The sequence below is a fragment of the Taeniopygia guttata genome, chromosome 3 (genome assembly GCF_048771995.1).
Source record: "Taeniopygia guttata chromosome 3, bTaeGut7.mat, whole genome shotgun sequence".
Lineage (NCBI taxonomy): Eukaryota > Metazoa > Chordata > Aves > Passeriformes > Estrildidae > Taeniopygia > Taeniopygia guttata.
Genome location: NC_133027.1, coordinates 10,315,333 through 10,340,524, shown reverse-complemented (window position 1 = coordinate 10,340,524; position 25,192 = coordinate 10,315,333). Strand labels below are relative to the sequence as shown.

At 40.1% G+C, this 25,192-nt stretch overlaps 2 protein-coding genes across 3 annotated transcripts in view; both read right to left on the bottom strand.

Annotated features, from left to right (window-relative positions):
- Positions 1 to 4,038: 4,038 nt before the first annotated feature.
- Positions 4,039 to 5,645, bottom strand: TTC32 (tetratricopeptide repeat domain 32). Its single transcript, XM_002186805.5, has 3 exons — positions 5,485 to 5,645; positions 5,250 to 5,410; positions 4,039 to 4,453 (listed from the first exon to the last, which is right to left on the bottom strand). Exons 1-3 carry the CDS (start codon positions 5,601 to 5,603, stop codon positions 4,326 to 4,328), a joined length of 408 nt encoding a protein of 135 aa, XP_002186841.3. The 5' UTR covers positions 5,604 to 5,645; the 3' UTR covers positions 4,039 to 4,325.
- A 1,256-nt stretch (positions 5,646 to 6,901) lies between these two features.
- WDR35 (WD repeat domain 35) overlaps positions 6,902 to 25,192 on the bottom strand; it is a 42,716-nt gene continuing 24,425 nt past the window's right edge. For both annotated transcript variants that reach the window (XM_032747743.3, XM_032747744.3), the window contains 15 exons: positions 24,716 to 24,785; positions 23,930 to 23,983; positions 22,070 to 22,179; positions 20,336 to 20,546; positions 19,665 to 19,745; positions 19,403 to 19,539; positions 16,969 to 17,172; positions 15,015 to 15,161; positions 13,784 to 13,916; positions 12,987 to 13,097; positions 11,386 to 11,550; positions 10,305 to 10,445; positions 9,396 to 9,552; positions 8,549 to 8,789; positions 6,902 to 7,627 (listed from right to left, as the gene is read on the bottom strand). In XM_032747743.3, coding sequence (XP_032603634.3) covers positions 7,477 to 7,627; positions 8,549 to 8,789; positions 9,396 to 9,552; positions 10,305 to 10,445; positions 11,386 to 11,550; positions 12,987 to 13,097; positions 13,784 to 13,916; positions 15,015 to 15,161; positions 16,969 to 17,172; positions 19,403 to 19,539; positions 19,665 to 19,745; positions 20,336 to 20,546; positions 22,070 to 22,179; positions 23,930 to 23,983; positions 24,716 to 24,785 — 2,113 coding nt within the window. In that variant the 3' untranslated portion in view covers positions 6,902 to 7,476. The remainder of the gene's footprint in view (positions 7,628 to 8,548; positions 8,790 to 9,395; positions 9,553 to 10,304; positions 10,446 to 11,385; positions 11,551 to 12,986; positions 13,098 to 13,783; positions 13,917 to 15,014; positions 15,162 to 16,968; positions 17,173 to 19,402; positions 19,540 to 19,664; positions 19,746 to 20,335; positions 20,547 to 22,069; positions 22,180 to 23,929; positions 23,984 to 24,715; positions 24,786 to 25,192) is intronic.

The window sequence follows — 25,192 nt, the reverse complement described above, 5'->3', positions numbered from 1 at the left end:
GTTTTGCAGCCTTGCAGAGTATATTGAGATAAACTTGTCTGCAGTAAGTGGGATATCCCAGATCCTCCTCTTTTGCCCTAGAAAACCAGGAAGAGGTCCATCAGCATTCCATACCCTTCACCTGACAGATGAGGAGACTTTTCCACATACATTGGAAGGGAGATGGAAAAGGAGAGACAGACTTGCATTCCCATTTCAACAGGGATTTCAGGTTTCCCCCTTCCCATAAACAAGCCAGAGCAATTCCATATCCTTGGACTCTTTCTCCTACCTTGGTTGCTGTTCGTGGTGTAGATGATGATTTTCACACCAAATCTCAGTGTGTTAGGGTTAGGCATTCCCTGTTTACCTTTGAGGGTGTCTTTTCCCAAGTTATGATTCAGCCACACTATTGCACGGGTGTGCTGCTCTGTACCTCTGTTCTCCTGGGATTATTCCTACCTCTCAGATGCTGCAGCGGGAACTTCAGCACCTAACTCCTGTCCTAAATTGCAGTTTTCAGGCCTATGGGTTTAAACAGTTCCTTGGATTATCTTTCAGGAACCACTCTGGTCATACCCCTGTAGTTGAACAAGCCTTCATTATTCACCCAAGGGGAAGAAAAGGAATGGGGAGAGAAGTTATTTTTAATGCACAGACAGAGGCACACCAGAGTCCCCATGCTGGGGAGTCCCAGCCTGGAAAGCACTGATCAGCCTTTTCCACAGCAACAGGAGCTAGGATGAAACCTCCTGTTGTGATGCCTGGGACACAGCTGGACCAGCTATTCTTTGCTGGGAGACAAGGATATCCTTCAGGCCCATTTCACATGCTCCTTGTACTACACAACCACACGTGATAAAAGAACTGATCTGTTGCAGCCTGAACAATTCGGGCTACAACGCTGATCACCATGAGCTGCAGGAAGCAATGCTCTGGACTGCATCCAGTCCCTGCCTGCTCATGCACTAAAGGGGTCCTAGATGGAGAATCTTGGAAAGAATCTTAGGAAATGGACCAGTGTTCAGCTCAACTGGTCACAGTATGCTGGAAGTGGGGCCTCCAACTTGACCAGATCTCCCAGCAAACTGTTTTCATACAAAGCAACCAGACCTTCCATTCTGCATGAAAGCCACTGGCTGGGGTTGAATCTGTTTCACTGATCCAGGCCCTGCCTCTGTTAAAAGGTTGAGGCAGATGAACATCTGCTGACATAAAATAATTTTGGATATTATCCTCCCACTAACAGTCTTCAGTTTTGAACACTGTTTTTGCTTTTCTGAATCCTTCCCCTCCTGACAGGCAACAGAGAGCATGACCTGCATAGCTGAGCTTGACTGAGATAGAGGTATTCAATCTCCACAAAACTGGAATAGTGCACCTTTCTCTCCTCAGTCACTTTTCAACAAGGTTACCTACTAGATGAGAAGTGCACAGTGAAGCCCTCACTTGCAACAGCCCAAGAGTTTCAGGCTTTTCATGCTGACCAAACCTCCACTGCTCAATCACAAGGCAGGCATCTGGAAGAGGGACTTATTCTGGCTACGTGACAAGCAAAGCCTTTGGCCTCAATGTGCTGCAGCTTTCCATTTGGAAAGGCTCTCCTTGTTCCCCATGCTGCACTCACACTAAACATGCATGAAACCCTTCTCACACTGCTCGGTGCCCTGCTAACCTTGGCATTCTGTCAGCTTTCCCCACCTTTCTGCAAGAGCAAGGGAAAGGCCTTGCAACATTGATAATTGTGTGACAACTCCTCCTCCCATGTTTCAGTAGGACAAATGGAGTCCTAGAGAAAAGCACAGGATGATGATGTTACTCTTTTCCTTGTTCTGCAAGGCAGTGATGTTACTCTTTGAGATTCTGTAACATATTATGGAATTCACGGGGTTTTCATACATTTAGAGGTAAATCATCAGATGAGAAGTTACTCATTGCCAAATTAACCCTGCCTACAGGGAACAAGCCAAGCAGAGGGGCTGCCAGTGATGGCTGTGGAAGGAAAGTCAAGGGTTTGGGGGAGTAGGTTTATAGGTAGGAAACCTTGGGAAAGCAGCTGAGAATTATTCACGTCTGAAATATTTCTGGCCAGAGTAGAGTCACAGTGCATTAGCAGCAACCATCTCTCTGACTTACTGGTGCAACCCTGTGACTTTGACAAGGGCATTGGAACAGGCAGGACTGACCCAGGAGCTCCACAGAGGTGTGGAATTCTCATGCAGATATCCCCTAAAGCCCAGTAAAGGTATAAAGTCACAGCACCTCTCATTGCAAAGCATCCAAAGCACACACCCCTGCCCCTTTTACAGGCTGAGAGGTTGCCTGAATTTCACAAAACATTACATAAAAGAATTTTACTACTCTCCATTAGGCTTTTAATTCTTAAACTTCTTTAACAGGAAACTGCAGCACAAGGGTAGTTACTAAATACATCCTCCTCTTCAGTTTGGGCGTTTTTTATACACATTATATACTGAACATTATGCCCTGTGGTGTGGAATATCCCTTTGGTCAGTTTGGGTCACCTGTCCCATCTGTGTCTTGTCCATGCTCCCAGGCATCCCCAACTTCCTTCCCAGCATGGCAGTACACAAATCAGAAAAGGCCATGGCCCTGTGTAAGCCGTGCTAAGCAATAACAAAAACATTTCCCTATTATCAACCCTGTGTTCAGCACAAATCCAAAACATAGCCCCATACCAGCCACTGTGAAGAAAATTAACTCTATCCCAGCTGAAACCAGCAGGGCTGTTCAATAATTTCAAGCTGAAAACCTGAAACCCAGATATCTAAGTTACTTGTGTGCAAGTAAAGGGGAAAATGTGAAAACCATATGAAAACCCTACTGGCCAAAACTACCTTGAAAGAATTCCAGATTAAGCTGAAATGCCTGATGACAGTTCATCCTGTCACAGGAGAGACAAGGAAATACTGTGGAGAACTGGCAATTGCTCCCCAGCCCTGTGCAGTATTTCTGTGCCAGCAATTGCATGAGAAGTAAATAAGCAACATTCACAAAACAACACAAGCTGGAATATTATCTCTAGCATCTTTGTTTTCTAAAATACTTCTTCACTGCTAATATTTTGATCTATATCCCGTCATTTTAAGTGTTCTGTGCAGAATCACATCTGTGATCTCTTTTCTCACAGTAAAACTTCCTAAGTCACATTCAACTGTTCATTACTGCTCTTTTAATTGTCTTGGCAAGGTCAGTCAGGAGCATGTAGTTCTAGCTCACCTTCTCACCATCAGTCAAGAGTTGGTAGGATTTCTCATTTTTAAGACTGAGGTGGCACGAAGTGGGTCAAGTCATTGAATTATCTGTGTTGTTTCAGAGACAGAACACCAAGATAAATGGTAGCAAAGCATGTGCTTAATATATCAAGTCCAAAATTAAGACTTCTGAGGGGAGAAAAGTGATCACTGCCTATTTCTCAAACTGTGGTCACATCCTGGTATTACGTATCATACTTCTGTAATTTCAAATGGTTGCAGTCAAATGTCAAAAGGATGAGAGGTAAATGCAGCATTTTCTCAGCCCTGTTTCAAATTTGCTCATTGTGGCTGTTGCAGTTTCATCCCCACACTGAAAGTGGTCTCAGTGAGGCTGCTGGGAAGGATAGCCAGAGGCTCCAGTCTGCTCTCACCACTCACCCCAATGGTCTCACCATTTTCAGTGAGCTCTGTGCTTGTGCAGGCTCCAGGATCATCCACAGAGGAACTCACCGTACGAAACAGGAATGTCACTGGCATAATTTAAAAAACAAAATCCTAATGCTCATGTGAGCAATCAGAGAGTATTTCTTTTATTAGAACTTGTGTTGCTATGAACTTGCAAAGGTGTTTCTTGCTGATGATTTACAGATTTCAGTAGTGGTCCATCCTACCATGTGAGAAATGAAGCTGCCTGGGTGTTCACAGCCAGTTCCATCAGATGCATTTCACAATGTATTTTTCAGGGAATTGATCTCTTTAATAAGGAAAAGAAAGCCACCTCTGGTGAATATTTTCTATGGTAAACTCTGCAGACAATCATGTGATAAAAAGAACATGTTCATTTTTGCTTTCAATTAATCTGGCCAATATATTTATTATAGAATTACAAAGTACTTTTGTACAAAATCTGTACATGTGTCTCACAGAGATCAACATTACACCTTCCCTCAAGAATAAAAATCCCAAATACAGGCTAATTTGCAATCATAATCAATTTTTACCTTATTTACCTAAGAATGAAGTTCTTCAACAGGTCATAACAGATGTAAATGATCTTGTGTTTCATCCATCAATGGCAAAAATCACATGTTTGACGAATATTTTCACATCACATCACTACCTGAATTTTCAATAACCCCGCTTCTGTTTTTCTTCTTTATCAAGAATAGCCTGTTTTAGACTCAATGCAGCATCTTCAAATTGAGGGTTTAACTCTAATACTTTCCTGAAATCCTCCATGGCCTCATCAAAGTCTCCTGTCCCAAAAAAGAAAACAAAAAAAAGTAAAATTATCTTTCTGTAACTACTCATGCTCACAAACCTCTCACAACTCAAGGACGCCTCCTAATCCTTTCACCCACAATGTAGCAGCTACTTCCTGGACCCACAGCATTTGGATTGTCCACAGGCCCAAGTGGGAGTGAAAGTGTTTCACATCAACAACCAGAGCATGTATTTTTGAACCTCAAATGGACTTAAGGCTCAGTTTAGCCAGTTTATTCCCAAGAGAAGGAGACAAAAGGCCCACAGCAATAATGAGGCTGCCTTAAAGCCGGCACACAGGCACAGAGCTTCCAGCTGGTGCCCATGGCCTGGCTCCATTCTCCAGTCCCCTCGACCTCTGCAATGGCCAAGCTCTAAAAAAAGGCACAGGGCTGTCATTTTGTGATGGCATCCTCAAAAACGGGGCAGGAATTTCCCAGAGGTGGCCGGCAGCCCACTGGAGGTCGAGAAGGCTGTGCTCACTGCAGCTACAGCTGCCTGGGAGATCTCTATCCCAGATTTAATGGCTGTGTTTGGAACTCGATTGTTTTACTCCAGTGCAAATTTTTCCACAAGTTAACTACACCTTCCCTCCTACTCTCCGCGGAACAGCACAGCTACAGAGGGGTGGAACCGGGCCGGGGGCAGCTGCCGCCGCTGTCCCTGCCCAGCGCGGTCGCGCCCGCCCGGAGCGGTGCCCGCCCCGTGCCGGGCGGTGTCCCCGCCGGGGTGTCCCCGCCGTGCTGTCCCCGCCGTGACCGGGGCTGCCCCGCCCCGCCCGGCTCGTACCCAGCCGGTAGCGCACCAGCCCGCGGTTGTAGTAGGGCACCTCGAAGCGGGGCTGGCACTCGATGGCGGCCGTGAAGTCCTGCAGGGCGGCGGCGAACTCCACGCGCAGGTACCGCACCTGCCCGCGCTCGTTGAGCGCCGTGGCGAGGTCGCTGCTGGCGCTGCGGGGACAGAGGGAGCGGCGTTAGCGGGGCCCGGCCCGGCGCGCCCAACCCGACCCCGGCCCCGGCGTTACCCCGCGGGGCTGCGGGCGATGAAGCGGCTGAAGAGCTCCTCGGCCGCCGAGAGCCGCCGCGCCCGGAGCTCCGCCCGCGCCGCCGCCAGCAGCGCCGCCGCCTCCGCCTCCGCCGCCATGGCGCGGGCGTCACGCGGGGCGGGTGCGCCGTGACGCCAGGGGCACGCCGCGTGCGCGGGCGGAGCTGTGAGGTGCTCCTGTGGAGGGCACGGAGGTGTCTTCTCCTCAGCCGGGCACGGAGATGTCTGCTCCTCAGCCGGGCACGGAGGTGTCTGTCTGCTCCTCAGCCGGGCACGGAGATGTCTTCTCCTCAGCGGGGCACGGAGGTGTCTGCTCCCGTGCCGGGCACGGAGGTGTCTGCTCCTCAGCCCGGCACGGAGGTGTCTGCTCCCGTGCCGAGCACGGAGGTGTCTGCTCCTCAGCCGGGCACGGAGGTGTCTGCTCCTGTGCCGGGCACGGAGATGTCTGCTCCTGTGCCGGGCACGGAGGTGTCTGTCTGCTCCCGTGCCGGGCACGGAGGTGTCTGCTCCCGTGCCGGGCACGGAGGTGTCTGTTTGCTCCTCAGCCGGGCACGGAGGTGTCTGCTCTGCTGCCCCGCTCTCCTGGGACCCCACCTGCGGGGCGGTGCCCAGCTCTGGGCCGCGGCACAGGCCAGAGGACACCAAGGTGAGCAGAGCTGCAGCGCCTCTCCCCGGGACGCAGGCTGGGAGAGTTGGGGCTGCCCAGCCTGGAGACGGCTTTGTGGAGACCCCAGAGCACCTTCCAGCACTTAAAGGGGCTCTAAGAGAGCTGGAGAGGGACTGTTTACAAGGGCATAAAGGGATAGGAGAAGGGAGAACGGCTTTAAGCTGAAGGAGGGAAGGTTTAGGTTAAACATAAGGAAGAAATTCTTTAAGGTGAGGGTGGTGAGACATTGCAACAGATTGCCCACAGAAGCTGTGGATGCCCCATCCCTGGAAATACTCAAGAATAGGTTGGATGGGCTTTGTGCTACCTGGTCTAGAGGACAGTGTCATAGCCCTCTCAGCAGGCTTAAAGCAAGATGGTCTTTAAGGTCCCTTCCAACCCAGGCCATTCTACTGCTCTGATCCCATGGAGACAGGGTTTATCCTCACCTAGCCTAAGCCGAGGTGGGAGTACAGAAGAGCTCAGCCCGTGCATCGAGGCCCTGCAGCACTGCCAGAGCACAGGCTAAACTAGCACTTAGCTAGGACAGCGAGACATTGTTCCTTGGACCTTTGTGTCTAACAAGGGTGACACTTCAGCTCCTGAAATCTGTTCAACAGATGCAGGCTGCTCTCTCAAAGCTACATGAAAAATGCCAGGTTCCTGGTTGCAAGTTCATGGAGGTTTCCTTAAGCTGTTGAGGATGACACCACCCAAGCTCAGGAACCCAACTGACACACTGACTGCTGCGTGTTTTCAAGCCCTTTATTTTATGGTAGGTTTAAATACACTTGGCAAAAGAAACCAGCACTAACATATGCTTATACTGGTATCATCACTTTAGGAATTCTAAACAGTAGTACAAAAGCATATATGGTATTATCGAAATTATTGTGACATTATTTCAACTCAGGAATCACTTCATTCAAAAAACTGAATTCTGAGAAAACCCAGTAATTTCCTATGGAATTAGAAAGACAAAAAAAATGGAACCAGCTCAGAGTAGAACATACTGATATGAGCCTACGTTCAACTCACACAGTTTTGAAACTAGGCTTAATGTACAATTAAAAAAGAATGCTTTTACATTAAATCTTTTTTAAAAAGTGTAGCAAAAATGGAATCTATTTACACAGTAATTTCTTCAGATAAATGGAAGCAGTAAAAGTTTCTCTTGTGGGTTTTCTCTTTTGGCTTTGAGTTGCAATGTTTCTCTAATAGCAGCACTAACTGCTACAATACAATACCTGAGTTGTATTTCAAAAGATAGTAACATCTTAGAGGCTGTTCTTAGCTGTCATAAATGCAGATACAGAGTCTTTATCCTCAGCTTACTGTACTGTGGCACAGAGGACAGGCATTATAATGGCCTACTTCTTTGGCTTTCATGCAGTGCTTACACACATTGCACATCCAGAATTGATACTCCAGGATAGGGGCTCCTGTTGCAACACATACAGGAAGTTTACCATCTCCACTATAAAAAAAAAGAAGAAAAGAGTAAAGCTGAAAGAATAAAAATGCAACGTGGCAGTTGTTATTAGGTCATGTAACACTTCACTGTTCATGTAACCAAGTATATAAACCTTCACACCAGAGAATGCCCACCCCCAGAACCATACAGTCAACAGATCAGAACCAGCAGGTCCAAAAGATGGAGTGAAAAGAAGCAGTGAAGGCCATACAAAAGTAAGGCCTGATTAGACACCTGCACTGCTATTATACTCTGTCCTCTGAGGTCTGAAGGGTCAACAGAATCACAGCTGCTACTGAGATTCTGTACAGCTGCACAGTAGGGTCAATCAGGACAGGTTAAAATGTTTGCTAAAAGAAAATTGATTCACAACTGATTTCCATATTTACAAGTTCCATGCTCAGCAGGAAACATGTCAAACACACTGTTGTGGGTACAGCCACTCCAAGGACTTATCCCTTAAATGTACCCTTCATATTAATTTAAACTTCACATATTCCTCTTTTCACACCAAGTGGATTTAGGTAATTCACAAAACACCAGAGACCTATTAAACAGTCCCTTGTTGATACTTTCAGCACTCCACCATGGAGATGCAAACAGCAACATTCTTACTTTAATGTCACAGTCTCAAAGGTCCTAACACTCCTGTGCTTTGTCTACCTGCATTTCAAATTAATGTGAAGTTACCTCTTTATGCCCAGATCCTCAAATGCAGTCAGTGTCTATTTTCCCAAACAACATAGTGCTGTATTACCTTCCTCCAAACTGGCTAACTCCTGCCAATTCTTGCCCAATACTTGGTTTAAGCAGCAAAGCACTTGATTAATTTGGTCACACACAAAAACTGCTAAAACCCAAAATATAGTGAACAGTAGAAAAAAGTGACAGTATTATTAAAGTATCATATAAAAATATACACACCTCTCAAGAACATCATCCAGATCAGGTGTTTTGTTATACTTGGGTCTGTATCTTGTGAATATCTCTAGAGCAAGCTCTTCATACTGTTGCCTCTGCTCTGGCTTAAGAGTTTCCAAGGATTCTAATTTAACAAAGGCTTTTGAACAAGTATCAAATGCTCTGTTTGCACATGCACAGAGTGCCAAAAGGGAATAGATTTCAACTGCAGGGATAATGTCTTCATAATCTCGCAAATGAAGAGCTAAAAAATGAAAAAGAAAGAAATCCAAGGAAATTAATAACACATCTTCTGAGAAGTGCAAACATTTGTATGAAATAGTTGCTACTAGACGACAGTATTAATTCTAAAAATTGGACAAAATGAACCACAGTCTTTTTATTGACATGACTGTGAAACATTGTTCTAAAAAAATAGGAGACTTCACTTGGAAATCGGTATCTTCTTGAAACACTTTATTTTTGTTGGTTGGTTTTAAAGTATTAGAAGGATTTGAAATCTTTATTACTTGGACAAAGTCCAAGGCGCTATTTTTTTCTCTAATTCCCACTGATTTTTTGTGAAGCTCTACAACGAAGTCTGATGTAAAATCAGGTATGCTTTATAATTTAGGGAGAGAAACAAAACAGTCAGCAACACATCTACAGAGATTAACCAATTTAACAGGTAATATTTGGAAAGATTTGCATTTTCTTTAGCAAAGTTCTTTCCAGATAATGTGACTGCAGCCATATTCAATTCATTATATGGCTTTGGTTTAAATTCCATAGATTTATTAAGAACTGAAAAATGTGGCAGCTATAAATGAAATTATGTGCTGGTTTTACAGGGTTGAAAATCAATTCTTACCTGTTTTAAGTGCTGCATCTGCAGAACCTTTATAGAGCTGTTTTTGTGCAAGTATGAAAAAGTGGTAAGCCTCAGCTCCTCGCCAAGCATTGTCTGCAAAGCGATTCGTTGAAGAAAGAACATCTTCTTCCAGAAAACCAGCCAAAGCTGAAGCACTCTGAAAACAAATTTTTTTTATGAAACAGATACAGCAGGAAATGGGGATATATGAAAACAGCTTTTCTATACTTGGTGATTACACCACTGTCCACGTTAAGTAGGCAAAATACAAATGGACCTACAGTGAGCATTGTCAGGCATTCTGTACAGAGCACAGGCACAACATATGGTGCAGATTTTCAAAGATAAATATCATATACACGTGTATACAAATATATTTTGTGCACATCTGCAGACTGGTTTGTAGTTTGGATTAGCACTTCATTTCAACACCAGAGCTCTTAAAAATTTGTTTAAACTATTTCATCTGTGCATGTGAAGATGAACGTGTGAGCAGAGAAAAAAAATTCTTCCATTTGCTTCCCCTGTCTCTGGAGCCATCTCCTTGCTGAATTACAGGAAACATAGCTTAATCTAATCACAGATCATCCTTTGGAATCAATACTTACTCCTAAATGAACAAGAGTCTTGCAGGAAGTTTTAGTATGGTTTTGATTGTTACAGTGAAAGTATTAAGAAAACTATGTTAAACTTAGGAAGAAAAATATCTATTAATACATAAGATTTAAATGTTTAAAATAATACTTGAAACAATATGTTTTCATGGGGGACTTGCTTGAAGGAAAGCTTTGTTCTTAACAGGGAAAAGGGTTATTAAAAGAACGTTATAGGCTCCCAAGAAGATGGCTTGCTTACTTCTGACTAGCTAGCAGATATCAGAATTCAGAAAGAGGAAAAAAAATACATTACCTCTGAACTTTTCTCTTTAACTTTTCCCCTTTGTGCATTTTGCCTTTGTTCATGACACTGTTCCATAAGTAAGGCTGACAGCACATAAAGCTTTTTAACTCGCAAAGGCTTCGTCCTTTTCTTTGACTCTTCATCTGCAATCTTAAAAAAAAAAAAACAAAGGGATTTAATTCTCTTGGACAATTGCATGCTTGTAAAAACCTAGGAAATCATGCCAAAAAATTATTCTGCCTTTAAATATAATAATTTAGACTGCAAACAGAACTATAAATTAAAATGTCAAAGTGAAGTATGCACATTATTTTATATTTATTTAGCTAACATGTATATAAAGCCAGATTCTCAGGAAGAATAAATCAGTGTAACCATGTATAAGTCTAGTGATCTAGTATAAAAATAAACTAAAAAATAGCAATTTTTAAACACATACATATCTTTCAGTAAGGTCTGGTGGTGTTCCCAGAAAAGAAGAATGGCTTTTGAAAGTAACATATATTTTATATATGTACTGCTATAAATATTTGCTGTAAAAATTACATATCACTTCTACAAGATTTTAAGCTATGAAGAGAAATCTCTGCAGCCAAACATAATCTAAGCAACATCTTTATCTTAAAAGCCCACCACAGCCATTTCTAATTGGAGAAACTAATTGAAGAAATACCAAAATTTAACTTCTAGTTCTTACTGCTTTTTTTTTTTTTTTTAAGGAGATAAAAATAATTCCCATGATATCTAAAATAATGTGGACATTGCACCCCAGGCCAGTCTACCATACTCTTTTACTAGGCAATGCAGGGCATCAGGACCTTTTCTGAGGTGCAGTTCATCTCCTACTGAAAGTCTCAAAATAAATAAATAGATGGCTTGTGTCCCCAAAGTCTCCTCCCCACTGGCTACAGAGGACACCCAGGGTAACTATTACACATAGAGATACCTGAGCTCTGGGAGTTGGGTTCATCTTTGCAGTATCCTCTATGATGACTTCTGCTTATTGCCTAAACATTGTTAAAACTAACATAACCCCAAGAGAAGAAAAGTAGCACAGAAATAGTAAGAGCTAGTCCAAAACCTGCCATACCTTGAACATGAGCTTAGCAGCTTCAAAGAAATAATTGGCTTTACGATAGAGTTCTATAGCATCAAGGATTTTGTTCTTTTCCAGTAAATGGCTTGCATATCTGGCTAACAAGGAACCAATTTCTTTCATATTGTGATTTTTGGCCAGCTCCACAGCTTTATTCCACTAGAAATTACAGGAGACAATTATTAATCTCATTTTTTCAAATACATTCTCAGAACAAACCAGTTATCCATGAACAGACTGCAGCATCTGTGTGCAATATTTCATCAGCATTTTGAACCAGACTACTATAAAATTAACATAAAAAGCAAGAGAATACAAATGCTTACATCATTTCCAATCATGTGATGCAGCAGTACTGAAAAAATGCTGGACCAAAGTTGGGGTACACAAAACTGAGTACTGTGGACCTTATTAGCATAAGACTTGATAACAGGATGCCTTGGCAAGAGCAAACAGAACTTTGAGAATTAAATCAGGATTGCAAGAAGATCAAATCAAACATATTTACCGGAAAAAAGAAAATTACATCAGACTTCTGCAAGCAAGAGATGTTTAAAGTATGAGTTTGATTGTGTGATCTTTAACCCAATCATTGTAGTAAAACATTACTAGCCATCCTAAAACAGTATATAAACATTTGTAGTCCACAATAAAATCAGATTCTTTGACCATCTCAAAGCCTTCCCTGTCTCTCTTAATCACTGATAGACCTCTGTCCAAAACCACATATAAAACAGCTGCTTCTACTTTTATGAAAGCTATGCAAAATCATTTCACTGTACCTCATAGCTGGACATGGATTTTAACCAAGAAAAGTCAACCAGACTCTCAAAAGCATGTCTGAAAAGAGGACCTCAGCCCAGAAGCTTAAAGCACAAAGTAACACTTTACTTATCCTTCTAGACACCACATTTTGTCTGTGAATTTTCCTGATCTTCAGTAGTTCAGCTACTGTGTTTGCCCCAGATGAAAAGTTTGGCAGGACTGAGGTCTTAACTGAGTCTCACACCTAATAGCTCTTCAGATCCATAAACTAAGAAATTGTTCACAAAAAGCCAGCCCTAGTCAGTCCTGCCATTCCCATCCATCAAGTTCTTCAGAGCCATCCTCAGTTTTTCCCTTATTTGTGTTGACAGACATTTGCACAGCTTAAGTCATACCAGGAAACAGCTCTAGTTATAAATATGCAGATCAGTTTCCAGTTCAGCTTTTTCCAGCTACATCCTCATGCTGTCACAAATCCATTTGCATTTATACAAAGAAGGAGGGGGATGTGGAAAATATCCAAAATGGACATCTATCTCTTCTCCAGTCTTCTCCCATTCCATCAGGAAGCAACACAGCCTAGCTCCACAGAGGCTACAAATGTCTGTATGCTGAGCATGCTGCCCACATACTCTGCAAGTAGCTTTGCACTGCCCCTGCAGTGGTTTCATCTTAATCTCAAAGAACTGACTTAAGCACTGAAAGACGAATTTTCCAGAAATTATGACAAATCATCTCACACTTAACAGGGATTTGTATTTCGTTGGGCATTAGGATAGAAATCTCACTGTTAACCTGATACTATTACAGATTATCTCCTGCTGTTTTACCTGGTTGAGATGCACACAGGTATCCACGGCATCCTTTGGTCGATTACATTTCAGAAAGGCTGACACAGCTTGTTCACACATCCCCACTCTCACAAACATATAAGCTATATCCTGCAAAAAGCATCAGCACTGTATTAAATTCACTTTGGCATTTTTACTTCATTGTGCAGCAACAGCAGTGCTCCTGTTTGGTTAATTTAAGTCTAAGAGGGTGGGAAATGGGTTGCTTGCTTCATGGACTCTGTGAAGGCATCAGGCATTGTTGTAAATCTTTAGAACAATGTGCTAGTCTCACACACTGCTTCTAAATCCAAGAAAGATATTACAATGAGGTTAAAATAAAATGCTGTCTTGATTTATTGGAAGAGGCATTAAAGGAGCATGTTTTGCATTTTCCAAGCGTTTTGGATTAAGTCAACCACAGCATTGTTTTAAATTAGCTATTGTTTAATAGGTAATTTCCTGCTACATATACAGACCTATACCCTGTACACCTATATATCCCACACACCCTATCCCATCTACTTTCCCTCCTTTTAGAGTATTGTCAGTCAGGTCTTCCTGGGGAACTTGAACAATAAAGGAAAGGAAGAGTGATGAAGTATGAAAATAACAGTAATTAGTAGAGATCAATACCACAGTAACACCATTGCACACAAATGAGTAGGTCCGACACTGCATAAGTGAGTAGGTCCTACACTGCATTCATTCTCTCATTCTTAACCCTCCTAAGATGGGGAATTTTAAATAAATAGTTAGGTATAAGACAATGAACAATGAAGGTGCTTTCTTCTTACAGGAAGCAATTTATGATTCTCTGGAAGTGAGCTGGCCAAATTCTCCAGTCCTTGGTAGTCTTCTAGCATGTAGTAACATTCAGCTAAACGTTCCTGGTTTTGTCCTTGGACATAGTACTGTACAGCATTTAACCTAATAAGACAAAAAAAAAAAAGTGATGTCTTCTGATGTATAAACACAAGAGCTTTAATTCTGTAAGCCTTATGTATCTGTAAATTTAAAATCACATTATTTTAAATAGGTAACTTTGCTTGAAAAACTTTCATAGCTAAAATCTCACTGTTTTTCCAAAATATTTTTACACATCATTATATTAAAAGTGTAGCAATATTAATTCTCTGACTAGCATAAGATTAGGAAGTCAAGGAATTCTTAAAGCTATGTTCCCACACCAGCAGAGATGAGGGCAGACAATGGACAACTTATAGCTCAATTTCCAGAAAAGGGCTTTACTGTTGTACTTCTGTATTTTAAAATGCAAACACCATGATCTCCAAGGCCATTCTCCAAAGTTACCTAAAGCACCTAAAACTCAACTTTCAAAATCTAATCACAAGTTTCCAGCTGCATTGTGACAATACAGTGTGGATAATGGCAATACATAATGGAGCTGTGGAAGTCTAGGACACGGGCTTAGAAGGCAGCAACAAATGTTCACGAAAAAAATTCCCTGCAAGTTATTAGCTATGAAGACATTACCTCTGGCTGAGTAACCACCTGACTGCAAAATGTGTTCTAGAGAAATATCATTACAGGTGTGCACTCCACTTGAAATCATCCTTGGGTGCCCAGTTTGGGCAAGAGCTGGAGACAGATTAATGTCAGAGAACTTGGGACCGTCTCAAATATTTGTGGTTTAAAGACATTCACTGATAGTTAGTAATTCTCTACTGTTTTTAATCCCTTTCAGTTTTTTTTTAATATGTTCTATATCCAGACTAATATAACTGTATAGTTATTTCTCTTTCCCTCCCTTCCTTTGAAGCAGACAGACTTCTGGCAAAGCAGAGATTTACATCACCTTCACCCTTTAGGTAGCTGATGAGCAGCTCTCTGTTCATCATATCATGGAACCATAGAGGTATGAGCTAAATCTCATTATTCCAAAATTATTCAATGTATTGCATCCTGACTTTCTTGATATCTGTCCCTCCTCATAAATTAAGTCTTATCATCAGTTTAATAATTTTCTCTGTAAGTTCCTTACTACTGGTTCCTCTACAGACATACCATTTCTGCCTGTCTGCAAAGTAGTCTCCGATGGCGTTGTGTGCCTGTTCCCGCAGGGCGTCGTCCGAGTCCCCCGAGCCCGTCTTGAGCAGCTGCAGCACCCGGAACCAATCGCCCAGCTTGATCCGCAGCCCGATGGCAAGGTCTCTGGACAGGAAACAGCAGGAAAAGTCAAACACAACACAACAGGTAACAAACATCTCGAGAAAAGAATCCAAAAGTGTTTTCACCTGCAATGCAGGCAACAGAGTGATCCCAGATAATTTGCTTACAATTTAAACACTATTCCATTAAAGGAAATACTCAAGACAAGTCCCAGGTTATAGCACACGTATGCACTTCCTTATCAGCCACACTCCTGTGTGAGGAGTTAAATGAGTGAGATAGTTGGGCTGATGTTACTTCAGGCTCCCTCTTACTCTATTCTGTATCTTTCACTGCTGACCACTACAAGAGATGGCAGCAGCTGCAAAAGGCTAAAAGCAGAAGGAAGGAAATAAGGTGAGGGGAAAGACCGAGAAGCAACAAATATCAATAATGGAGGCTAAAGCTGAGATGTAATAAAATGGATTTCAGATACTTCTTTTCCAGAATCAGGGTGATTTTGGATAAAGGAGAAAGGACTCAGCAGCAGTTTTTCCTTTTTATTATTCATGCATACATATGACTCACTGTGTGTCTGTCTGGGATGTTTTTTCCACCAAACAGAATAATTCTATATTAGCTCATATAAAAGTAATTCTGCAGGTGCATAGAAAATAAATGGGAGAGACTTATGCCCTTCTTTTAAAAATGCCCTCAACTTACAAGTAAATTAAGGAAAGCACAAGAAAGTCAATGCAGTCAGCTAAGTAAGAGCATCTATCTATAAACATTAAAATTTTATTTGAAAAATAGATTTATTTCATTGTAATTTATGGTAGATCCTTATCAGGATTTTTCTAGTTGTGAAAGTTGAAACGAGTAAACAAAAAAGTAAGTTTTTGACTTCTGCAATTCTATGTCCAAATTTCTCTTCAGCCATGTGAAAAGGAATATGCCATATCTAAAACTGGTGTTGCAGTGTGACTGAAGTGCTGAGGAGGCAGCCCACATCCCCAGACCACCAAATTGCCAGCAACTAATAAATGTCATGCAAGGAAGTTTTCACTACCAGATGCTATTGGGCATCTCTCTCCAGCTCCTGCCTTCTCCCTCTGCCCTGCCACCCTGTCCCCCTTACTTTCATTCTTACAGCATGACATAATAACTAATTTTTTTCTCGGTCATTCCCTACTGTTTTTCATGGCTCCATTAATCAAAGCTTAAAAATTTCTCATGTGCATAAGTGATTCATGTTTCTCCATGTTTGACCACCATCTACAGGCTACACTGCACAACTGCTGCTGCTGATTTCTCATTATCTTTTTTCAATAGACACTGCTCTAGCTAATTACTTAATTTATATTCCCAGCAATACTAAAATTTTGTTTTGTTTGTTTTCATTCCTGAGCAAAAATTACACTGATTGGTTTCAATGTTTCACAGTTTCATCCAGAGTCCTTCTGTCTCTCCAAAGATTACAGTTCATTAAAAACTCTGTTGTTTGTATATGTAATTGAGAAGAATGTGTACTTGGCTACTAGCGCAGAGCAACACCACATAAATTAAACATTATTTAAGATTGTTTGTATTTTTGGAATCCCAGTTGAAATACCAACAAAATACTTGTGAAAAAAACATCTATAAAACAGAGTACTACCTAGTGCAGCCAAGGTTTTGTAAACAGTTTGGAATGCATTGGTTTACATACAGAACTGGTTATCTATACATAAACCAAAATTCTCTCCATCTGATCTTTTATGTTTTTGCAGAAACTGGTAAAGACTCTCCAGAGAAAACAGCCATTCCTGATTAAGGAATGCTTTTTTTTCCCCCAAACTTTTCTACTGCTGAGATGTTTACATGCAATTACCTTCTGTCCATATCCAGATACATTCTTTCAGCTTCTTCAAATCTGCTAAAATAGGCTGCCACTTCTGCTTGCTTCATGGACTCGCTCTGCAGATTGCCCAGGCGCTTCACAAACTTAATGCCTTGATAATCTTTGCAGCGCACAAAAGCTTGTTCAGCCATCTGCAGATCCAGCTTCTGAAGAGCAGCTTCAGCCAGGAGTCGCCTGTGTGAAAAACAAACATAGCAGATGGAAAAGCAGCTATAGAGTAAATTGAATGAGGGTACATTTAACTAGTAATTATTTAAAGAAGACATAAAAGTTGTTGCAATTTATTGTTTACTAGCTCATCTTAGTACAGTCGTGCGTTTATTCCTAATACATTCTGTAATCTGTCCAGTACTTGGTCAGGGAGAGATGTTCAAATAATTGCTAATATTCTTTAGTTCAGCTGTTGAGATGGACACTGGCCTGGGAGGAATGTGCAAGACTTGACTGTAAAACTTGTGTGAAATGTATTGCTGGTCTCAGTGCACTTCCAGTTATTTATTTCTCCCTATGCATTTGTGGAAATGTTAAGCCTTGATGGCAGCCTCAATCTAAGTGCCTCCAGCTATATTGGCCACAACAATTATTTAGGTCCATTCCTGGTCCTGTTAAGACAGCAGTTTGGGACAGCAGGGAAAACCTTTGAGGAGCCTTATAATTGGTACTGCCCCATTGGTTAGTTCTGCAAATAGGGAATTCAGGCCAACATGTGGGCATCGGTTGCTTGAATGAGCTCTAGAATTTTCTGCAAAAATAAGGCTATTTAAAATTTAGACTGGCTGATTGACATTGTGAAACAAACTCAGTGGAGTGTGGCACTGACAAAACCTCTAATATTATTGCTGTATTCAGTGACCCAAGCCATGCTTAGGCAGTATCAGCTGTCTGTCTCTGAATCAATTTGAGAAGGTTGGTATCACTTAAACTCAAGTGTTCATCACTGACATCAAAGAAACCAATTGATCTACACATCACCCTGTTTGTTGCATTCTAGAAGCAAGGTCACTCTTTTGTTCTGATCTGGAATATATTGGTTTTATATCCAGCACTTCTAATCAATATCTTCTTCATACATATGTGACATGTTTTCTCTTATAATAAAAATAAAATACATGGCAATTCTGGAGCAAGGTGAACAGAATTTGACCTATATTTTCTGATTTTATGATATAGAACTTTTACTGAGACACAGACTTGCAAAACTAATAGTCATTTTATATTAAGTGAACAGATGGTACTAGCAAAAAAACCATTAACAATTTCAAAGTTCCAAAAATCTTCAGCTAGTTCAAGACATTTGTAAAAATGAAGACTCAAAACACTAACATTTCACCCTGCATACTCAAGCTAATAAAATACTAGTATTACAGAAACTTTCAATATATAACTAGCAAGTCCTGTTTTTCAAAATGAACATTCTGGAGACAAAGGCACAGCTACATAGAAAAGAATGTTTTTGGGACAAACTTTAAAAGAAAGGTGTCTTGTCCAGTTTTTCAGCAACTCTAAATTAATCTCTGAACCATCACAACTAACAGTGAACTCTCCAATCCCCTTGATGCAATCTAAGCACCCAATGCTGCAAGAGACCATTTAGCTTCGAAAGAGATCCAAAATGATTAAAGAAAAGTACAGGTAAGCAGTCTCCAGAGAGTTAAAGAGAACTGGTCCCCTTCATTAAGGAACTTGTCAATAACGTTTTACATTCTGCACTGACTTTTCATTATATTATCTACTGAGGCCTTTACTCTTCCAGCCCTTCCAAGGTGGACATGAAACAGATTTCCAGCACTCCTGTTTCCACAGGTTTACTCTAACATTTGCTCTGCAGGCTTTTCAACTTTAGTTAAATAGCTAAGCCATGTTTACTTTAAGCATGCCACTATCTCCATTTCTCAGATACTTCTGAGATGCTGCATGGGAACACAACATACCCAGCCCTTCTCACTTCTCTCTTCTCTCCTTCAAGGTCCAAATGTTACAAGGTCACTCAAACTACTCTTATCCTGCTAGCAGTCTGATGTGTTTCCTTTACTAAGTTTTAAGCTCTTTAATGTTCAAAATCAAATACATAAATTTTAGTTTAGCCAACTAATCTTGCTGTTAGCTTTTCATTTCCTTTGACTTCCCTCCAAAACACAAGGAATGCTGTGTTTTGGGGCCCATATAGCACAGAGCAAAAAGGTGTCCTGAGCCTACACCCTATATCCACAATCATGATACAAGTCATGCCTGACATTCTAGGTACTCCAACATTCATGAAATCCCTAGTGATTATTTGTAAAATGTATACTGCTTTGGCTGGTTTTAACTTGAGGGTTTTTATTTTCATACTAGATCTGTCTGAACAGGAAAAGAATAGAAAAGAAGACAAATTTAAACAAATTTGGCTGATAGGAGATTTTACCAAAGTCTGGGATGTGGATTGTCTTCTATGAATTGAGAAGATTCCTCAATGCCAACTTTTTCAATCAATGCTCGACTGTCTCGTAATGATCGAATCTCGAAATTGATGATGTAATCTTTGTTAGGATGTTCAGGATTCTAACATAATGGATAAAGAAACATATTTTTATTCCTGATGACTTTTATTTTCACCCAACAAAACAGATATCTATCATTAAGACAGATACTGACTTTTCCTACAATATGAAATTAGTTATACTGACCTTTAATATTTCATCCAGAAGAACAGACTTGATTTCTAAATCTTCAAAGTTGCAAATATATCCAGATGTTTGTATAGGTTCCTGAAAGTTAAATAAGTTTTAAAGGAGTGACCTTGTATTCTGTCTGACTAAATCCTAGTCAAATCTGTTAAGTATACATTTAGATACATTCTTCTCCAAACTAGGATATACTTGCACTTCCAACAAAAACCAAAAAGTATAATCATGAACATTATTGACAATTCTGTAAATACAGACATCATTAAAAATCCTCATGTTTTCTGCAACTGAATTATGACAAAGAGATAGAATAACACCTGCCTATATTTCGATTCAACTGAACTGTTTTACAAGTATTTCTACTAAAATTGCATTTATGTATTCCAAAGAATACAAAAAATATGCTCCTGAAAATCTCATATATTTAAGAAAAATATGACACCATTTTTATGTTTCTAGGACTGACCATTCATTTTGCCTATATGGTCCAAAACAACATTCCCACATGAGAATTGATAAGATTTTGAGGTTTATATAACCGGAAGCAAGTTTATATAAACAAACACTTGCAGAACTGAACGGTAAGCACAAAAATAATGCTATTCAAGAAAGAGCCAGTAACCTAAGAGTGACTTTTTTTAAATGAGTAGTTTATGTATGCTGATATTTACCTCTGGATCCAAGTTTCTGAAAACATACATTCTTGTTTTCTCCATCATTGCAAACAAGTCCGGGTTGTCCTTGGCCCACTTCATGTCCCAGACGTCCTTGCGCTCCAGTTTGAGCTGCCCGCCTGGCCCCGGCTGCCCCGCGCCGTCCGCAGCCCGCGCGTCCAGCTCCAGCACAGTCAGAACCCCCGAAAGGTCGATGATAGCAAGACGACTGCAGAAAAACAGAGAAGAAATAAGGTAACTAAATGACACTACTCAAGGCTGTAAATCTGAAATAGTTCTCTAACCTGGCACAGTATAATTCTATAGATTCCATGAGTTGCTGTCGTGTGCCAGAACCAGCACAGATCCAGATGGTTTTCATGAATCTGCATAGCAAAGACCAGACACATGGAAAGATGTTCTTTATCTGCTCACACAGGATCCGGCCCTGCAAAGGTTCTGAAATATGCCCATTTTTATATCCAGCATTTTGAAGATACATCAGATACCGAAGAAATTACAGGTTTGTCCCTCACCAAACTTTTCTTGACAAAGACTTAAATTAACAACTGAACAGAATGGGTTTTCCTTATTTACTAGGAGGCAATGAAGCAGATTATTAAATTAAAAACTCAGTGTGGTGATGCAGACTGTTAATTCCTAAAATGTGATTTCTTGCATTTCTGCAAAGGGTATTCTTCACTTTTTTCCAAGGCAATGTTAACTATAAGCCAATTAATCTTTGAAGTCATTTAAAATATGGGAAAAATACAATTTCTAAAAGGCTACATTTGAAAATTTACAGTTGCATAGGTCTTCAGTGAATCATAATAACCTGTATTTACCACAAGGCCATTTTAAAAGCATTTCTAAATATTGATAGGTAGACAGCCTGAATCCCTATTAAAATTTCAAATGCAATTTAGAAAATTAACCTCAAAATGCTTATGGATCTGAGTTTATTTCTCTAGAACGAAGTCATTTAGGAATAAAAGAGCTCGGGTTCAAAACAAAATTAATATGACTCTGACTAGATCACGCTGCCTTTTAAGCAAAGCAATCTAATTTTGGGCTATACCTGAAGAGGCGAGACCTCTACACATGTATTATGAATTTTGTTTGAAATTATAAAGTTATTTTGAAGTGATTAAAATTGCCTTGCAAATTCTTGTGTATTTTTGCCTCTTATGCCAACACTCTTATGCACTCTCTTGCAAAAAAAAAAAAAAAAAGCTGATGAGTAGAAAGCAACTTTAGTATTAGCACAGATGAAGTTCAGGAGAACCAGACTTACTAGAAACATCACCACTAGTTATAGCCTGCCACAATGGAAAATTAAATGGGATGAACGAAGTTTCCAGGCTTTAGAAGGACACAGAAATAGAGAGAAGTAGTAGATAAAAAATTTCAGGTTATGACATAATTTTATCAATTAGTGTCATGATGAAAGGAAGGTTATGTTTGTTTCATCTAATAAAATAAACATATTTTCATGTACATTGGGTGTAAAACATAGGAGGCCTTTACTAACAGTCTCTCAGAACAATGACTGTCCAGATGGAAATCATTAGTAATAAATACATGGTTAAGCAACCATTAAAAACAACTAAAATTAATAAATGGTTTATACTAAATTAAAAATAGTACATAATTATTATAGAATTATAGATTTCACAGAATTAGTATTTTCACAAATTTTAGTGCTTGATTTTGAAATTGGATATCTGTGTTAGAAACAGGTCTGATACTTACCTGGAGTTGCAGTTCAAAGAGAGCTGATAGGCACGATGGTCCAGGGTATAGCTCTGCACCACAGCCACACTAGGGAGGCTGTATCTCTGAATAGTGCCAGATTCTCTTCCCTAGAGGAAAGTAATGCTGCCTTAGTGAAAGAACTTGTCCATCAGTAAACCCTTTAAAATGGTCTTATTTATAGGCTGTTTTAGACAAAAGAGCTTTGGGATAAGTGACAGAGCATGAGTGAAATGAGGGAATCATCACCTTAAAAGTTCTGAATTCAGCTATTTAAACAAGATACTCTAAGATGCTACAACTGACAAATCTGCTTAAATCAAGGATGTTAAAACAAACAGTTACAGTCCACATCTAGCCCACAGAATTTCAGGAGCCATGACCCTCCAGACAGGGTCTACATAATAAAACAGGAGAGGTGTGAAAAGATTCTTGTCCCACACTGGTAAATCTCCTCAAAGAGTTTCATATAGCAGCACCAGCCCAGGTGTGAAAGAGGGACAGCTCTGCTCATGTAGGGCGGTCTGCATACCAAGAAGTCTCACCAGTTACTGCAAGACCAGAGCTAGATTGAAAAGGAAATGCTATCAAATATACTGGTCATTCACAGGCTTGAGTAACAGGAAACAAATCTAAGTACCAGTGTGGTTTATCTTTATTTTGCTGAATGAAACACCAGTTCCCTGTGTCAAGATACCATGAGGCCATCAGGGTGAAAGGAATGACATCCCTGAAATGAAAACTGCCACTATTTTCTTGTGGCGTTTCTATAAAGTGAACAACATATCCAGCTTGGTTTGCCTACTGTTCAACTCTTATGTTGGAAATGAGTCAGCATTGCATTTCAATGGAGTGAAAACTTTATTTCCTCTTTCCCCAAAGCCATCCCTAACATCCTCAGCATAAATTACCATTTTTGACTTTTTCACATTTGTATACCCTATAGAATAACAAGCAGATTAGTTCAGAAGTGTTAGAAAATTGAACCACTATCATATGCACATTTATCCAGATCTAGTCTCAAAGGCATTTCCTCTCATTCCTTTCCTTTTAAAAAAGAGTCACAGATTAATTATTGTCAGAAGTTCATTTTCATGTTCTTCAAGCAGCAGCAATCCCATAGTCACCTATTAACCATCACACTTCTTTTGTTCATTCTTTCTCCCATGATCCTCTGATTTTGTAAAATCCAGTCAAAGGATAAAACAAAAAAAACCAAAAATCCACACTAGAATCAGAACATGAAAAAACAAGATCTTTCCTGGAAGGTGGATAACAGGAGGAAACATTGATCTTTCTCTCTCTTTGTTCTGTTCAGTTAGTTTGCTTTAAAGCCCACATAAAAGTTTGTTCATCTAATGAGATCACTTTCCAGCTTAGAACAAAGAAATGCACCAGCTTTTTGGCATTATTCAATACCTCACACATCTGTATAATACATAGGTGTATTCATCTATATATATTACAGTACCATGTATTATATCATTAATATGTAAACAGACAAACTTGGTAAATCTTTGTGTCTAGAACATAATATCTCAAAGACTTCTCAAGACTCAGATTACAAAATTAAGTCCTCACCTAGACTTTATAAAGTCCTATATGTAAGTATTAACTCAGGCAAGTAGTCTGTAATTAAATTGCAAGTACATGGTGAATCAGTCTTCTAAAGAAAGAGTCCAGGCTAACAGAAGAAACCGTTAAAGTGATCTTTGAGGAAGTTTAGAAAGAGATTTTGTCTGTGTAAATTCTAAATTCAGAAATGCTTTGAAATTATGACTGCTTATGAACATAGAGAGAAGAATTTTATGCCTGCAAGCACAAGAGGCAATTAGGAGTTCTGTTAATCATGTAGCTTACCACAAGTAGTATCTTATCAGATGCTGTTATTGCACAAATTGGATCTCTTGTCCCCTGAAAGTAAACAAGTGATATCAGTATCAGTGTTACTGCAAAGCATGCCCAGCTAAAGAAAGAAGGTTATTTAAATAAACAAGAGTGTTGCTAAGTATCCACATGAAAAGAAGCTATCAAACCCTGTCAGCGTACAGTCTGTGGATAATTTCTGGTATCAGTAGCCTTTGCTATGGCAATCATAACAATAATATTAACAGCTTCCTTTCTTTTTCTGACCCTCCCTCCAGAAAAATAAGAAACTGAAAATGTAACAGGTGTTTAACAGAAAATACAAGAAAGCAACAATCCCTGACTTGTGAGGGCTGTTATCAAATTAATTTCAGGTATATTAGTAAGGACAGCCAGCACTTGCGCACACACATGATGTGAAAATGGCCAAAAACACTAGAAAATATCATAAAGGTTATTGAGTTTCAACAAAGTTGTATTTTGTTGAAGTAAGGGGAGCTGCTTCTGACCAGGAAGACAGCAGGTGCTGTCACCTGTCACACCCAGAATATACTTTTTCCATGCTCTCTACAGTTTGCTGTGTATTTCCAATAATACACAATGCCACAGTAACAGCACCAACCAGAGGGAAGAAACATAACACTTAAGTAAAAAAGGTAGAAGTAAAAGAAATTTTAAGTACAACCACTTCCACTATTGAAAATAAATAAATCAACAGTAATTTCTGCTCTATCAAGCTAGCAGTGACAACACAATAAACTAGTTCATAACATCACTCACTTCAAAAGCTCTGCTGTAATCAAGGTGTCCATCTCCAGACCCTGAAAAGGTGTCATCAATATGATAGATCCTATAGAGAAGGAAAGTTAGAGAAAAAAGTGAGTCCAAAGAAAGGATCATCTTTGGTAGCATTGGTATGATCCATCCTTGAAGAAAAAAACATTGGAATTGGAGAAGAGAATAAAAGCTATGCCTGTTCTTATGTGCAAAAGCATCCCCTTTGATAAACCTGCTTTATATTTATATAAAGATATGGCAGTTGCTTTCACTTTCACAGTCCCTGATGGTCTATTCCCCTATGATCTGTAAACTTTCATCCTGTAACAGTAAGTTCCTGCTGTTACAGTTAAGTGTCCTCCTCAAAACCATCAACCACTCAGTTGTCCTTGTCAAACATGCACTTCCATATTTTCCCAGGCTCTTCTCCATAATTATGAAGTGCTTCACCTTCACATTCACAAAAACTTACATATTACT

Excerpts from the sequence above, each read along its gene's own strand:
- TTC32 (XM_002186805.5), bottom strand. The coding sequence starts at position 5,603 with ATGGCGGCGGAGGCGGAGGCGGCGGCGCTGCTGGCGGCGGCGCGGGCG. Across the intron at positions 5,411-5,484 it reads ATCGCCCGCAGCCCCGCGGG|CGCCAGCAGCGACCTCGCCA; the intron begins GTAACGCCGGGG and ends CTGTCCCCGCAG. Across the intron at positions 4,454-5,249 it reads GCTGGTGCGCTACCGGCTGG|GAGACTTTGATGAGGCCATG; the intron begins GTACGAGCCGGG and ends TTTTTGGGACAG.